Source organism: Myiozetetes cayanensis, unplaced genomic scaffold, assembly GCF_022539395.1.
Source record: "Myiozetetes cayanensis isolate MyiCay16 unplaced genomic scaffold, myiCay2020 scf3, whole genome shotgun sequence".
Lineage (NCBI taxonomy): Eukaryota > Metazoa > Chordata > Aves > Passeriformes > Tyrannidae > Myiozetetes > Myiozetetes cayanensis.
The window spans coordinates 61,680,054-61,698,024 of record NW_026087521.1 but is presented as its reverse complement, the minus strand read 5'-3'; the positions used below and the strand labels follow the sequence as shown (position 1 = coordinate 61,698,024).

Here is a 17,971-nt window from a genome sequence, read left to right as displayed (position 1 = left end):
ACCTGTGGAACTCTCCTTTTCAGCTCATCTGTCTCAGCCTTAACAGTTGCTGAGTGCCCAAAAGCCCATTAATGTGCCCTGCAGTACAAGCCCCCACAAGGCTCATCCTCACAGTCTCAATTCATAGAAAAGTGCTCTAACTCTTCTACCACTGTGTTCCTGATAGGATCTGTGATAAAATACTGGATGGGAAGGTAGTCATGTTTCCTCTACATATCCTTTTTTAAAGTACTACCTGCTGCTTTTCATTTTGCAGTGGCAAAACATTGTGAAACACAGACTGTGACAGTGGTGAGGGTTTGTTTAGTGGGGTTTGTTGGTTTTGCTGTATATCCTGCAGCTCTAAAATGAGTCAGTTGTGACCCAAGAAATAATTGATGGGGATGAATTTACAGAAATAAGCAATGAACCCTAGGAAACCCAGGTTTTTGACAGCTCATTTTAGTTAACTAGCTCAAGTTTCAGTTGGTGGTGATTAGGTGCTCTCAAACTGGTAATTTACTACAATAAAACCCAGTTTTCAGAGGATTCATGCAAATGTAAACCACGTGTAGTGGTTTATAATAGCAGTATTTCATATAGATAGAAAATACCCTGTTGCTCAGCCAATTGGCTGTGTGTTTTAATTCTCAGCATTCTACAATAATAATAAAACAGCTGGGGCAGGAAATTGGTCATTTGCTAGTAGTTAATGCCTGATTTGTGTGTGTTTGCCATCCCCCACCACCACCAGAACTGAATAACACTATAAATTCCCTGCTCCTTCTGGATATAGAAATTGTGACTCAGTTACAGAAATTTTATTCTATGGTCTAGTGTATTCAAGATTGGAGCAAATTAATCTCATGTCAAATTATGGGTTTATATAGATCTGTTAATAGAGATCTTTTTAATACACGCTTTAATGTAGATGGGGGGAAACCAAAAATATTTGAGTTTCAATTAAGCATTGTACAGTAGTTGTGGTTAAACTTTTTGTATTTTATCTGTGTTTTTGTCTTGTGTATTCTCCTCTCCCCTCCAACTTCCAGCCTAACTCAGCAGGAACAATTCAAAGCACAGCAGGGCATGGGAACGGGAGTGTCCCCAATGCTCGTGAACTCTGCTAATAACAAAGAAGTGGATATCTTACGGATGCTTACCAAGGCCAAAGATGAGTATACCAAGGTGAGACTCGCTGGTTGCAAAAAGAGGACATTTCTTTGTGGCAGTGCTGTGATGCCAACCTGCTCCTGCTTTACGATAATGAATAGTTTTGCTCAAAAGTGAAACTGCTTTTGGACAGCGGGCTCTCTTCACTCTGTGGAGCGGCTGGTAGAAAAGTTCTGACAGAATTTTCTGGAGGTTTAAAAAGAAATAAATGCCGTCAATAAAAACTTCTGGAAGGAGAACATGTATATGATTGATTATTTGTTGAACGGTAGAGGGTAAGAACAAGCATAAAATGCCTTTCATTTTTATCCTCAGAGCTCCTGTGCTTATTGAGTAGCACCTTGTGCCCTTTTGCTGGGTGAAGTGTTCACCTGGTGATAGTTTCTGTGGTCTGTACAAATGACTTCGCTCAGAGGAGGCCTTTGACAGTGAAGTTACTGCTTTTAATTGTGGTTGTTAGCTACTTTCAAGCTCTAATGGAAGGAAATGAAAAGGTTGAAATGTAGTATGGTTTCAGCCCATGTGCTTCTTTGGTCTTCTGAGGCTTCTAAATAAAGAAGTAACTAATGGACTAATAATGTTCTCTATTATTGAGCAATCAAAAACGTTTTACTTTGGGGAATAAAAATCTAATAATTTTAACTATTCATATATAAGCTGCAAATTGTTACAGAGCCTGCAGGTTCCTGCTGCTATTTCCTGTACTGCTTATGTGCTGTCATGCAGTAATAAAGCTCATAAGTGTTCTGAGTCTAGAAATATATCTCTCTCTCTTTTTCTCTCTTTAAATTCCTTGTGTTTATTTTTTTCTGAAATGTAGCTACTAATAACATCCTCAGAAAGATAATAGCTAACTGTTTGAGTTATGGTGAAATGTAGCCCTTTTTGTTGTGGTATAGTTTCTTTTGAAGCTTGAGACCTTTGTATTTTCTTTTTTTTTGAAGTATTATGGTGGACAAACACTTCCAAAACCGGGTATATTTTCAGTGTTTTAATACTGAGTCAGTATCTAGTCTTGGCATTAGAGAATGGGATCTGAGATGTTACCAAATGTTGAAGAGGTTTCTATTAAATAATCTTAAAGTACTGTAAATGGAAAACTGGAAAAATTTTAAACTGTCTTCAGATTCTATGAAAAAGAGGTAATAAATCTAAAAGAAGTTACCTTCCATTTCTACATTAGCACACAGAAAATCAAGACAAAGAAGAGGAAATTCTGTTGTTTAAATAATAGCTTTTAGGACTTTTCCCTTTGCAGATAAGATCTTTTGAAAACTTGCTTCTTACTTCATCTTTTAATTTGTCTGCTTTTAAGGGATTGCCAAGGAAATAAAAAATAACATGATAACTTCATCTGGAGCATGAGTACTAGGAGGGTCTTACCTCTTAAGAGCAGGATATGTGGGATTTCTTGTATTGTTAGCAATATAAATTTCAAAAGAGTGTGATAGGTAAAAGCAATGACAACCATTTTTGTATTTAATGTCAATATGTTTTGGAGTAGTTGTGCTTTTTGGCTGCTTTATGACATCTGCTTTCTTGCCAGTGTATGTATTATGAATTAAAATGCTGATGTGATAAAACCAGTTATGAAATACGTTGTGCTCCTTTTTGAATTCTGTGTTGTTTCAGTGAAGAGAGTGTTTTAAAGTATTGGAAGCTGTAGAATAAAACCACCAATTTTCAAAACTTTTAATGAGATTTGCTCAATTTTTAGTGGTGTAACTGATTTTGAAGGGTGTGTCTTGTTCCCAAATTAAGTTACACGTTTAGAGGTTCCGTGCAAAATAAAATACATAGCGCCCCTTCTTTTTTTCTTTCTTCTTTAATGGAGCTTTAAGATGCTAAACCAGTGAATTATTTTTTGGAAAATGTGTTTCTTATGCACTTGCCTTCTCTTGACCTCTGGTAAGAAAAAGTGCTGTTGGCTGGCCTCATAATGATAGCCAGGGAGATAAACACTTGAAGAGCTCTGAGGGTACAGAACGAAGCAAGAGGAAATGTGTTTCTCCTTAAACCATTGTGCCTTGTAGTGCAGGACAAGCTCAGGTGTTAGCTCTGTGCTGCACAGATCTTCTCCAGCATCTACCCACTTACCACACCGCCTTTGATCCAGTAAAGGTCAGATTAGGTGGGCGTCTTTTTTCTGCTTGATGTGTCCGATAGAACTGAACCTTCTTTCTTCATTGCTAAAGACACACAACCGTTTGATGAGAACATAATTTCTGGCAGTGTGTAAGCATGACCTCTGGACTTGTGTTTCTGTTCTTTGCCTGCACCTTCACTGTTTTTAAGCAAAATGTTCCACTGGTTCTGCTCTGATCAAACAGAAGTGTAGTTTCAAAGTTTTCAGGTGTCTTAGCTTTTGGTTTGTTGACTGGGTGAGAGACTTGATGGTAGGATCCAGAAGGTCTAGCTTTCCTGAGAGCACTGCCATAGGCAGCCTGGATGATGCAAAGTTGACATTACTGTGCTTAAACAGTCTAAAGTGGTTCCATATGTCTCACTTAAGCAGGGCTTTGACTGGAAAACCTTGCTGCTACTGTTCTTCTGTGAGACAGTTCTTATCCTCTTTTACTCTCTTCTGCTGAGCACCTTGTACACCTTCATGTTACTGTTTTGTTCATGTCATTTTGTGGCTGCACTACATCAGGTAGGTAGAAATCCTCACTTTCCATGGCCTTTCCATGGCCTCAAGCTCTGACTTCAAAGCCCACCTCATTTCTTTCAGCACAGACGTCAATCTGCAAAGCTCTTCTAAGTTCCATCAGGCTGTGGCTGATGTTCTTTCCTTGTATCAGTACTTCTAGCATCTCCTCCTTGTTCTTGACAGTTCTTTGTAGCTCGTGTTTCAAAGGCAGGTTTTCACTACAGAGCATAAGATGGGGATGTGACATGGTGTTTGCTCCAGGAGAACTGCAGCACTGAGGTTCTGTGCTTATCCATCATCTGTTTCCTTTGGCAGTGTCCTGTTCAGCTTGAGCTTCACATTATGCAGGTAGACTATGAAATCTCACAGCACTGAGCAGTTGTTTTTCTCAAATGTCTCTGCCTATACCAAACTCACCAAAAGATCCTCAGTGATGTTCTTGCTCGGTTTGATTCACATTCACCATGTGTTTTGTTCCAATGTTGCCGAGCCTTTCTTTGACTTGATCTTGGAATCTTTTGATTTCTTATGCATCTTTTGTAGGAGCATAGTTCTGAACAAGACAAAGGCAAATGTTGTAGCTCTTCTGGTTCTATCACTAAAGAGCATGGTGACATTTCTTTCATGCTGCTTTTTTTTCTGTTTGTTGTTGATGACATCTGGTATCTTCTTTACCTGTCTACCTGACAGTTGCTTAAAATGTCATGCTGGTGCTCCTAACTTACTCATCAGCAAGGCTGTGCTCCCCATCGGCCAAAATGGCCTTATATTCTGAGCTCCAATAGTCACAGATCCTTTTGAAATCATCACAGGCTTTTTTTTTCTCTTCAATGTGCTACTCTCTGTTTGATACCAGCCTAGTAGTCATGTTATTAAATCACAGCAATGATACCAAGTCAGGTCAGTGTCATTCCCTACAGGCCTTTGTGTATCCTGATGTTCATTTTGCTGAGGATTTTGGTCTGAAAAATGCTCATGTAGTGATAACTCTGTTAAACTCTGCTGCTTCTCGCCTCATTTTTATATGCTTAGTTCTGTGATCATGCAGAGTATGACAGTGGAATCCAAGGTACTTATGGTTTCTGAAGAATTCAGCCTATTAAAATACCCTGAGGAAATAAGGACATTATTTAAGTTCTGCAGAACTCATTGTGAAATATTCAAGAGTATGTTATCCACTGTGTTAAAGAAAAAGCTTATATGGGTTATGCTGAAAAATAGCAGTAAGAAGGAGGTATGTTGAAGAAAAAAGCAGCTCCATTAGAAAGAGAACAGTTTGGAAGAAAAAAGCTATTTAATCTTGCTGAGGTGCAGTTTTGGTCTATGTAGAATCATATAGGATCTGTCCAATCTGAAAAACAAAATCATCTTCACTTGTTTTAGTATAGATCAAATGGGGGCTTCCTGCTGCCTATCCTGATCCTCCTCCACCAAGTGAGGCTTTGTCACTCCAGATTTTCTCACCAGCCTCAGGGCCCCGGGATTCCTGAGGACAAATGTTGCAGAGAAAGCATTCAGGACCTCCAAGAGCCACTCAAGTCCCCAGGAGAACTCAGGTTCTGCTTTACTGAGCAGCCCTGGCACCAGCATGTCTTTGTTTATTGCTTCAGTAGGTGTCAGAAATCAACTAAATGATCCGTTTTGTATATTTGAGAGTGGGGGTTATTTTCTCACCTAGCCTAAGGAGTTTGTCTCGGAAAGTTCTGGAAAGGACACTGGCCATTTTCATAGTCACACAGCAGTGACTCTACTGTGAGTCCACACAGTCTGCCCAGGCCAGAATTCTGGTCCCAGTAACACACAAGACTGGGCTTTTTGGAGGAAAGAATGAGAAACCACAATTGATCATTCCTCACCCAGCCATTTGTCCTGCAGTGTAAAATTTAGAGCCCATCAAACTCAGATCATTAACTATGAATATTATTGTTGGATAGAACTAACTTTTTGTTAGATAATTATTTTCAAAATCTTTCCAGTTTTTTGGTTTCAATTGTATCAAGTGACAATGACTTCCAATATACTGTTTTCTTTTCTACTGACAGTAGCATTCCTTGTATAAACGATTTTTTTAGTTTCATTGACTATATTCTTATATTTTACAATGTAAATAGGAGCATCTTATTCACCTTTTCCTTTTCTATCTCTTTCATGCAACATTTTCTGTGGGTTTTTTTCTGAATTAAATCATGCCTTTTTCTCTTCATATGACAGTCACTCCATGTCCCTGATCACTTTCAGCTATTTGTCTCTGCCCATCTTTTTATAAATCTTGTTATTGATATTGCCATATTTAAAAAGAAAACATCCTGATTCTACAAATTGATTAAATCTTTAATTTTCTGTGCCAGTGAATGCATCCTCCAAGTTCCCACAAACTGAAGATTTATGTAAAAAAGTTTGAGCTAGAATTCTGCTTTTTGAAAAAAAGCATTTTAAATGTTCTTTATGGGCACATTTATCCTTTATGTATCTAAACTACTTCTAGCTGCCTATTGATGCAGGAAAAGCATGTCTGTTGCCTGGTTCCTAAAGTGCTTTTAAAAATCATTTTATGTTCTGTTAAGTGCGGGAAAAGCAGAAGATCAAAAAAAGTACTGAGATTTAAATTAGGGGGAAGTCTCATACTGGGGAAATCTTGGAATCAAGTGTTCATTTTTCATATGCCTCATGGTTTTAGAAAATGAGGTTGCAGTTGTTATAGTTCTTCCAGCAGCATTATACTTCATAATCAGTGCTGCAATTAGTATTTTTGGTTCTTGAATACCTGTTTATGTCTGTATTTTGCTACAGTTGTGAACTATGGGGAAAAGATATTGTCACACCTGCTAAAAGATACTTGTCTTCTATTGCAGTGTAAGACCTGCTCGGAGCCAAAACAAATAACCAGTTCCTCTGCAATCTATAACAACCCCAACCTAATCAAACCGATTCCAGTGAAGCCCAGTGAAAATCAGCAGCAGCGACTGTCTCAGCAGAGCAAGGTAAAATGTGCTGGGTGTTTTCTGACTAGTGCTGCTGTAATCAAGTGACCCTGTAGGAATATTTATTTGGGTGGGAAGGTCAGTGCAGGAATCTGAGATGGAACCACTATAAGGAGTGATTTTAATGCACAACTTATCTGTGTTATAAAAGCTCCTGAACCCCCACCACACAATGTGGAAGCATGTGAATCACAGACATACTGTCCTGATGCAACCAAGAAATACTAGTCTTTCAAATTTTAGATGCTTTGATCACAAGCTTATCTAGTCACTTGCTGGATCGCAGCTTTTGTGTTTATTTTTTTTTCTTTAGGTGAAATAATTTAATCTAAATAAAGAAAAGTCTCTCTTAATGTATCTTCAAGCCAAATCACGCTGCAAAATCCTAAAAACTGAATTCAGCTGTGACCAGCAGATGCACAAGAAGCAGCCCTACTTCATACACGGGCAGATTTCTGTCTCTTACTAATGTTGCACTGATGGCTGAAAGAGAAGATGCTCTCTCATGATATTTAAAGCAAAGCCACTGCTATATCTCAGATTCAGTGATTTTTCTCCCACATTAGCAGCTTGGCAACAGTCTTCTTGCCCTCTCTATGTGACAAAACTATTAAAAATCCTCTTGGGGAAAAAAGAGCATAGGAGTTTTCTCAGCTTTTCCTTGAATACTGCTGGCTAAAATATTGTCACCACTTAATGCAACTTACATGTGAGGGAACTACATTTACCCTTTTCCTTTGTCCCCTCACAGAATGCGGACCCCGAACCACAGCACTTGTCTTTGACAGCACTGTTTGGAAAGCAAGATGTCTCAGAACCACTTAACAAGCAGCACCAAGAGAACCTTCCTGTTAGGCAGGGTGTGGTCCGTTCGCTGTCCTACGAGGAGCCCAGCAGGCAGTCGCCCTCTGCGGAGAAGCAGCTCTGCCCCGCCATCCAGAAGCTGATGGTGCGTGGGACAGACCTTCACCCCCTCGCCGAGTTCCCTGAGAACCGGCTCTGTGAAAACGGCAATATCCACCCCGTGGGTGAGACCTTCACAGGACTCTTCCAGCCTGTGACTTCTCACGGCATTGCGACATCTCACGTGGTTCAGGACGCTGCTGGCACTCAGAGCTTGCTGCAGAAGTTGCAGAGTCAGTCAGGGTCAGTGACGAAAATGGACCCCAGTGCGACAGGACCTGTGAACTCGACGGCTTCCGTGTTCAGCAGGACTCCTGCTGCTGTGGGAGCACCAGCAGCAGCAGTGAATAACATGAGCCAGCCACCTTTGGTGTATTTCAACGGGTCCTTACCGGGCCAGACTTTGGAGGCTCAGACACTTGGTAAAGAACAATCCAAACTTCCCAGACAGCCACTTTCTCTCTCTGGCAATCAAGCAGCCAATTCCGGGGTGATTTCACCTCAAGAGTTGCTGAAAAAACTCCAGATAGTGCAACAAGAGCAACAGTTGCACGTATCTAGCAGACCAACGTTGGCAGCTAAGTTTCCTGTTGTTACTCAGAGTACAAACACCCTGAAACCCCTGGATTCCTGGATAGAAAAGGCACCGGGTACAGAAAAACAGAGTGCGCTCTTTCAGGTAAATGTGGAACTTTAAAAATTATAAATAAATAAACAAAATTCTAGTAATCTTTTAAGCTTGATGATTTATTATGTTAGTCTTTGCCTCCTTTTGGCCAGCATATTCTTGTTACTGTCTTATTACATGTCGCACATCATTCATTTTGCAGGTGGTACTTTAACAACATCAGATAAGTTGTGATTTACCAAGATGTGGTATTGTAAATACTGAGGGCCACGTCTCTTGCACATCAGTGATGACCAAAAAATACTGCAGTGTTGGGTTTTTCCAGAGGCCCTTTGAAAAGTCACCTACTTTTCAGTTCCCATATTTAGTCTCAGGTTGTTGTGTCATTGCTGGTTAATGAGTGTAATATTTTGGGTTTGATAATTTTTTTCTACAAAATTAGTTATAGCTTTCTCTGTGTAGATATGCATTCTTCTGTATTCCAGTTGCTAAGGATGCTTAAAAGGTCCTTTGTTTTCTAACAGAAGCTTTCTGAAGTGTTTGTATACTGGTGAATTAGTTATCTTGTACCACACCTGTTACTTCTAGCTATTCATTAGCTATATTTTATTTGCTATTTTTTATTTTGAAAAAAGGCCTTGTACCTGAATGCCATGAAAAAAGCAAATCCTCTTAATTCTGGTGATTTTGATCCTAAAAGTCAGATTGGTTTCTTAAAAAAATTCAGGAGATGTCAAGAGACTGCATCTCTCTCAAGAGTACTTTTTTCTGGTCTTCAGAAGAGCAGCACGCACAATTACAAAATGACCCATCCTGGACAACTACCGTCTTTAACAACTGCATTTTCTAAAGGATCTTCTACACTAGAATGTCTTTACCTGTCCTGTTTAGGGATGCAGCTAAGCCCTTTTCAGCTTCCTTTATTGTGGGCTGACTTTCCACTAGACTTGTGTTGTACCGGAGTATGACTTGTCTTTGAGTCTGGAAGTTACTTACCCAACTGAAAAAGCGTCCCCCTTTTCAGTGTAAAGTTCAGAAACTGCTTTTCTATTGCAACTTATTCCATTGTTCTATTTCTATTTTATTCTGTTTTTCTATTTCTATCAAAACCTGAATGAAAGACTACAGAATGCTCCAAGAATCCACCCTGTGCTAGAAAGTTGTTCTGTATGTGAAGAGGCTGAAACAATCATTTAACAATACAAGGGCCACATCTGTCATTAAGTCTGTGACAGGTCAAGTTTTCTAATTCCATAAGGGTGGTCAGAGGAAGATGAATTTGATACAGCAAATAAGCATCATTATTTTTGTTCTCTTAATTAATGCAGCATGGTTTTGAATTTGTGTGAAAGAGTTTTTTGGGGATTAGTCATTAAAATTATTTAGAATCAGTTGCTTACAGATGGTAACTCTGACTTTCCAGTGGAGAGCTAAAGAATAAAAAGAGGATCCAGAGTCACAAAAATTTACCAGTTTTCACAGGGAACTGAACTTGCATGCTTTGAATGTAAGAAAGTGCCTGATTCACTGGTACATGTACTGATAGCATAAGGACCTAAGACATTCCTGCTTTGAAGGGAAAAGTGAAATGAGGCAGCTACCAGGCTATACATGATGAGTCAGTATGCATAAATAAGAAAAAAGGAAATATGCTGATATATTTTTTCAAATTAAAAATCCCTATAGAGGCTGCTACGGGTAATGACTTTATTTGTGGATATATGAAAAAAAACGATGCCAGCATTAGTTGCAGTATGGAAAGGCAATTACTGAGGTCTGACATAATGCAATTACAACAATTTTACTGCTTGAGTTTGGATGGAACACGAGCTTGTGAGAAAAGAAGAATCTTCTCTGGACCAAGTCTCATCCACTGTGATTATTGCTGCAAGTTTACCTTAAAAAAAAGGAAGCAAGTGAGGCTCTCAATCTCCTTTTTCATGGCTGTGAGCAGACCAAGGAGATTGAGACTGTCTAGGAGTGGCTTCACAGGCTGACACAGCCCCAGCTGCTATCGAAACACTATTGGATGCAGCTCTTCCTACACATTTAGTACTGCTTTTGAGATTTAATGCATAGACTAAAATGATAATGAAAGCATGACTAATTGTTGTTTAGGACACCTAAAGCTCTGCAGTCTGGAAGGAATGGCCTCTTTCACATGAAGCCGATTGCCAAAAAAAGCAAAAGCAGGGAGGCTAAAAATGAAGGAGTGAGTGAGCCTGTGTTCCTCTGGAAGCCATGAATTAGCCACATGAAATATGCCTCCTTTTGAAAAAAAAACCTGGAAACAAAAAACAACTTCTAAAACCAACGTTAATCTTTTTTATAATATCATCCTTGCAGTAGACCAGAGGCTTTAAGTGCTGCCATGCCTGCAGAGTAGACACGGGAGTGAAATTGAATTGGCACAAATACATCTGCACATGCTCATGCAAAATTGATCAAAGCAGATTCTGACAACAAATGCTGCAAAAGGTTTGTTCTCTCTAATTATTTGCCTTTTGGTATTGCCTCTTCTACTACACTTCAGCATACAGAAAGAGCAAATTGTAATAGAGAGGTATCTGGACAGTGTCTGTTGTTGGAAAAATCGTATTAAAGGAACACCCTAAATCCATCAGCAGCACTAAGAAAATGAAAGCAATAGTCTTTTCCACAATTGACACATTACAAGTCCAAGTTTAAATTGGCTTCTGCTGCATCTCCATATGGTATAAGAACTGTGATCTCCCACATGGAAAGGAAGAGGCCAGTTACCAAAAAAAATAAAAGAAGAAAAAAAAAAAAAAAAGAAGAAGGAAAAAGCAAAAGCTGAAGAATAATACTTGGAAGCATTCAGTCTGGTCTGGAGCCAACCCTATTCTGTGAAGTATTCCTTATGCAGACAGTGAGTAACGTGTGCTTAAGATACAATAAAAAAGCATTAATCTGCAGTGGGCTTTTAAGGATATGTTTAGTGTTAGGCATGTGTTATCCTGATTATAGATACATGCGTGCTTAAGTGTTTATGTTAATCAGAATTATGGTTTTAAAAGTGCTTACAAGAACCCAGACACAAATTTATCTTTTCTGCAGAAGGCCACTTCTCTTGCAGCTCATTTTTCTCATTTCCTGGAGCATTTTTCAGTCAAGAGTGTATTTTGTACATAGTGTTACATCTTCTGAGTATGTGCATGGTATTTTGTATCCTTGATGTGAGCATCACACCATTGCCTCTCCGTTCTCCTGACTGCAGTTCCAGCAAGAGACTGAAAATGCACAGGAGGAATGCAAACAGCTTGTTTCAAAAATTAATTTAAGATGCTGTTGCTAAACATCAATTAAAATATTCTAAATTAAACTTGAAAGACCAAGCCATGTTGGCATTGTAACCAGCTTTATTTTAATTCACTGCGTTTAAAGTTCTTGAGCCATTCTTACATTGGATATTCTCAGTTTTAAGTAGTGCCACTAAAAGCTGTTTGATGCTCACAGCACCCATTGGGTGCTGATGTTCCGATGTTCCAGAGGAGCACTTGGTGCTCGTGGGATTCTGCTCATGCAGGAGCAACAGAGGTGCCAGTTTGCATTCCAGGAGATCCAGTGCATTCCAGAGCTCGTGGTGGTGTGTGAATTTGCCAGCTACCATGTCATCTCTCTGCCAGCAGCCACGCAGAATATCAGACTGAGATCTCAGGGAGCACTTGGGCTTCGGAGGAGGATTCCTATATACTGCAACAATTGTTGTGCACCCTTCTCATTGTTCTTTCTTCACTGCTGCACAGCTGACAGTAGACTCCTACTCTGTTATTAGTGACTCAGAGATTGAAGTGTTGACCTGATAAAGCTGGAGATAATTTAGTAGAGGCTGGGTGAACAAGCAACTCAGGTTAGGTTCTGTGGGAAAGAAGTTGATCAACAGAATTTTGGAAGGGCTGTTAGGACTTGTGACTCAAAGCTGTAGGATTGGTCCAAAGGCTGTTAATGTCCCTACAGAGCATTTTCAGTGCTTTCTACAAAACTATGGTGTTATAGGAATTGCACTATTAATGCCAAGATCAGCATCCCGTTTTCTGGTGGGTGTCATTTGTCCCAGTGACTCAAGGTGATCTGAACTGAATCTGAAATGAAAATTTGCCTTTCTATCAAAAAACAAAAGCCAAATAACAACCCATGTGGTTTATGTAAAAGTTTGTTATATGAGGGAAGTTTTGGGCATGAACTCTTAGCAAAAAATACTTTTCAGTATTGTGTACAGACACAAATGCCATGCACCGAAAAAAAGAGATGTTTATTTTCTATTCTTCTGACCCAAATGTTTGAAGTGCTGCACTAACCTGTAGATGTTGGCTGTGTCACCAGTAGATGGCAATATTGCTCATTCCATATAGTTTCCATATGCTTGGCAAGTCCTACCAAAGGCGTTTCTGTGCTGAGAAGACATAATTCTCCACATGTCTTTTGAACCACAACACGTGTACGTGTTTGACAGGAGAAACTGCATGTGACTAAGAGCGCAGTTTGTCTCAGGTTTTGTTTATTTGCCTTGGACTCCAGAGAAAAACGTCTTTTGATTCTGAGGGATGCGTATCTGGGTCTGGCATAGTCTGTGGTAGATTCAACCATGCCAGTGGGACAGTTTATCTCCTCCAGCTGCTCCCAACCTTCCCTTTGCAGGAGGTTTCTGCCCTTGCAGAGCGGTTTGTATATCCATTCTTTAAATCACATTAGGAAGAGTCATCCTGTTTAAGCAAACCCTGCCAATTTTGCTGGAGGTAAATTAAAGAGAAGTTACTTCAGCAGCATGGATGAGTAGAGCAGAAATTATGATAAGTGTCTGGGGACAGTCGGTCTTCCAGAGGCAGGAGAAGAATCCTCTCACTTAGAGGAGAACATCTGTGGCCGGTCCAAAGATCTCACTCCACAGGGAGATGTCACTTTGGACTCGCACTGGTTTTCTTCTAAATTCAGTGTTGATTTTCAAGCAGAGGTGAGCAAACATAAGCACCACCTGACTGTTTGGAGCAAACCTACAGCGACATTGTAACTCAGGGCTGATGATGACTGTTATGATTACATGACATGGGGTTGGAAAAAAGCTGCAGGTCAAGAGTTTTGAAGTAGTACTCTCTATTTAAAAACCAGAAACAATATTTACCTACCTGGGTAAATATTGAAAAAGCAGGAGAGGTTTTTACATTAGGTGCATACTGCATGCTCTCTGATATCCATGAGGCTTTCCTAACCCCTGGTCTTGTCTGCTTCCTTAAATTTTCTGTAAAACAGCATGAGAACTGTCCTCCTCATTTCTTTCCATTTCTTTTTGTGTTTTGGTCTCACTAACATAGTTCAGGAATGTCTTGGGTAGAATGATCATAGCTAGGAGTAAGACCAGCAACAAAAATAGAAATGTTCTTTAATATTAAATTATGTGGGCTTGCATACCTAGGGGAGCAGCCTCAGTTTTATTTTCTTAATTTTAATTTTTCTTCAAAACTGAAATGTAACCTAGGACACAGAGTGAAGTGATTCAGTAGCTTTTCAACTTTATATAATAGCAATAATTCATGCTCCAGTCCAAAAAGAAGGAGCTTTGGTGAGCTCCTATCAATTAGTTTATATTTTTTGTTCTTCGAACAGAAGGTTGGATACATGAATATCAAGAAGATGACTATTTAGGATTAAGATTTATTACTAGAATTACCTGGAGAGAGGTCTAATATCTGCAAAGTGAGGGAATTAACTTTCTGTTATGTGTTATATCTGATAGTATTTGCTATAACTGTTGTACAGTTCCAAGATGCATTGCAAAATTTGAAATTAAAAATTATTTGACACATATCTTTGCAAGTTGCAATGGTTAGGATACTGAGTGAACTTGCAGAACTGCTGCAGCATCAAGGCTTTCGTTCTCTTTGAGGGTCATTTTGATTTTGTCAATTCTGTGTTGGTTAGGACTTCTGTTTCTGACAGTGCCACCAGCTCACTACAACACTTAGATAAATCACTTAATCTCTGGGGTTTTTCCATTCTCCTTAAGTAAAATGAGAAGATAAAATAGATGCATATATAGATTTATAAAGTAACATGCAAATTTTAATTGGAAAATACTTTCTAGTATTAGGTACAAAGATGAGTCTTTAGTAGTAATATTTGCATGTAAGTATATTATCAAAGATTAAACTTACTGACTTACTGTCCCTGTGTAGAAGTTTACAGCTTCATTCTCTAAGTACTGATATTTACTAGTGCTCTGATTTCTGTATAAAATGCTCTTGTCCTAAGATCATATGCCTATCAGATAGATTTAATCACACTTGAATCCACTGCTGCAATCTCCAGTTGGATGGAAGGCCTTTTCATCTGGAAATAGACCATATAGGTGGTCCCGAGCTGGAGTTTTGCATCACTGTGTCGATGTCCAGCAGTCTCTGTGCCTGTTGCCAACCTCTCCGCAGTTTTCGTCGTCTCCATTCCCATACAGTTAAGTGGATAGGTTCAATTGATGCCTTTATTTCTCCATGGACAGGTAATCTCACCTCAACGCATTCCTGCCACTGTGACTCCTACCCTGCTGATGTCCCCGATGGTGTTCACTCAGTCCACACCTGCTGCACCAAAAGCCAGTGACAGTGGGCGGTTGGCAGCGGCCAGCCAAGACCCTGCTGCCGGCTCAGCCAACCTTCTCCTGCCCCTGCAAACCCCGGAGCCAGCCGTGGCCAACAGCACCTCCATGACGAAGATGCAGCTGCAGGAAACCCTTCTACACCTGATCCAGGTAAAGCGCCGCAGATTCTCCCCCTTCGCTTAAAATCCCGTTTTGGTATAAGCACCCCGTAACCACTCGTGTCTGTCTAGAGGCTGAATGAATAATGAACATATATGTTGGAAGCTGTGCTCCCTGTGGATGCCTGGCATCCTAACAGGGCACCGTGACATAGGCTGGGGGTGTGAGAGCTTCTTCTTGCACTGTGGTGCTTCAACTGCATTTTGATTAATGCGTCTGATTTGGGGTTCAGGAGAGATAATAATTTTGATGGAAAAGAACAAAATGACTGAAAGCTTTGTAAGGTCAGCCTATGAGCCAGAGAGAAATCTATTATATTTTTAGCTAAGGATAAATAATGGGTGATTATCCCAGCTGCCAAATATTTCAGAGATGCATGCAAGCAGTAAGAGGAATTCAGACGGGAAATTAAAATTGCGGGATGAGTGTGAGCGACTTTAAACTGTGGGTTAGATAACATGAATATATACTAGTTCAGCTCAGCATTTGAACTAGAGAATTACACTGAATAAAATTCCTCTTGCTGCAGTTTTTCAGGTTTAATTGTGACAAAGCATTAACAGCATTATGGGATGCTTGCTTACTGCTCTGGGATGATGCATAATTATGAATATGTTTTTCCTTAACTTGCCATGTGATGAATATCTCAAGAGTAGAAGTTGAGGAGAGATTACATAAGTAAAGACCTGGCTGTAAAACACAAGACACAGAGGCACAAGTTTAAGAGTCCACTTAGTAGTCCAAAACTATGTGCCTGTCTGGCTTTGGAACAAAATTAAAAGTCCTTATTGGGATGTTGAAGTTACTTAAAATGCTATTTATATTATAAATCCAGGAAGAAAATAGTATCTTTAACAAATTAAGGGCTTTTCTCATTTTTCCTTGTATTTTTATTTGGGGATTAAAAAAAAAACCCAACAACTCATTATTCTGTCTTTACATACTTTGAATATCTGGGTAGTATATATAAAGTTAAAAAGGAAACTAGTAAAGGAAAATTGGGTTTTACCCTCTGTAACTCTGTACTTGTAAAATATGTATTTAACCCTGCTTTCCTTGGAGATAGTTAGGATAACTGAGTTACCTGGAAATTATTTACTGCCAATTTGTTACCTGTCATTTTCCATTATATAAAACTACAGTCTTGGATGCTCCTGATTTTCCATAAATATTATCTTGATTGTAATTATCTTCATATGTTTATGTGAGCTACTTAAAACATTCTTTCTTAATGTGGGCTGACTCATTCTTGCAAATTGTTCTTCAGAAGGAAAAAGTTAAGCCTCAGAGCAAAAGGAGCAGCATCTGTTAGGAGTGTTAAGCCCAAAAGAGCTAAACAAGATGCAGGGATTTGCCCAGGTAGGATTTAGTAGAGGATCAAGACCTAGGGGGTTTCACTGTTCCTTTAGACGTGCGTGGAATTATGACTGACGTGAGGGAGGACACAGTTTAAGGACATCCCTAGGTCAGTGGTGATAAAGAGAGGGAATTACAGGGTTGCAGTGTCACTGGGTTATCGTGCAAGAATAAATCCATCATGAGTCTGGAAAACCTGCTTTCTGTGTACTCGTTACTACTTGCTGAGGTACAGTCACGCCCACTTATTGTAAGGCTGCTTGAAAATAATACATATTTTTACATAAAGGAAATGGCCTTCCTATTGCTGGCTTTTTAAAACAGAGTAAGGCTGAAAAGTATCTGGTCCATAAAATGGAATAAATAACCTTCTAATCTCTTTACTCCAAGTGCCTATCCCGCTAACAACTCCCTGTTTTGGTTTTTTTTCAGAATGATGACAACTTCTTAAATATTATTTATGAAGCATATCTCTTCAGTGTGAGAAAGGCGGCGATGAAAAAGCCTATGTGAAAGATGGGGTTTTTTTATTTTTAATTCAATTTCCATTGCTTCCTGAACTCCAGGAAGAAAGATTTCGAAATTTTCAAGTAATGTTTGTGTTTGAAGAAACGGATGGTCTGAGGCATGTTGCTTACACATGGATTTTGCTTGTTGGCAAAGACATGCTGTACTGAGGGGAAAAAAGCGAGCGGAAACGGATTGTGCCTTTAGCGAGGGGAGCGTCACGATACTGAAGACTTAATCACAGAGTATCTTAAATTATTTTTCTTATCTTGGTCCACACTTAGAACTGGTTTCCCTGCGTAAGGACTCAGTTCTCGGGATCCAGTTTCCCTTTGTTTTTTACTTGCAGTGTGGTCATTTGTTGACTGGGTGTTTGTCGTGGATAAATTTTCCCTGAGCCGTCCTGTGCAGCCGTCCCGGTGAACGTGCCCATCCCTGACCACATGGTGGCAATGTTGGACTATTTTTAGGAACGGGTGAAATTCCGGGTGAAATCATGGAACGGAAAGTCTCGGGAAGATTGATCATCGTACTTAGTTGTCTGCAAAGCAATTTAGATGAAGTGTCATGACTTCCCCCAACATTTTTGTAGAAAAATCTTTTTCTATTTTGACAAGAATATTTTTAGCTAGACGTAGAAATGGGATTCTGCAGTTGTTTTGAAGAATTACGGGGGGGGGGGGGCGGTTGTTTTGTGAATGTACTTGCTATCACATAGCTCTGGGGTTGCACTGGATTCATGTTTCTGTTATTCCAGGTCCAATCTGCATTATTATAAGCAATGTGAAAATTTGTTAAGGTGAAGGCTACCTGGCGTAAAAGTCCTATTAAAATTTTTTTTAGTGTGTTCCTGGAGCACAGTGATTTCATTGATCCATTTCTTAAGAAAATAAAATGGATAATCCCTACTGTGTGCTGATTTCATTTTATTGTACCATGGGCTATGTATTTTGGATTGTTGGGTCACTTGTTTGTACGACTTTAAAAGGTTTTTACCCTTGTCAGAAGACGCATGAGGTCTTAAA

At 39.5% G+C, this 17,971-nt stretch overlaps 1 protein-coding gene across 2 annotated transcripts in view; it reads left to right on the top strand.

Annotated features, from left to right (window-relative positions):
* Positions 1–17,629, top strand: part of DCP1B (decapping mRNA 1B) — a 42,476-nt gene extending 24,847 nt beyond the window's left edge. For both annotated transcript variants that reach the window (XM_050325563.1, XM_050325564.1), the window contains exons 5-9: positions 1,032–1,167; positions 6,655–6,783; positions 7,535–8,365; positions 14,826–15,074; positions 16,872–17,629. In XM_050325563.1, coding sequence (XP_050181520.1) covers positions 1,032–1,167; positions 6,655–6,783; positions 7,535–8,365; positions 14,826–15,074; positions 16,872–16,952 — 1,426 coding nt within the window. In that variant the 3' untranslated portion in view covers positions 16,953–17,629. The remainder of the gene's footprint in view (positions 1–1,031; positions 1,168–6,654; positions 6,784–7,534; positions 8,366–14,825; positions 15,075–16,871) is intronic.
* The last annotated feature ends 342 nt before the right edge of the window (positions 17,630–17,971 follow it).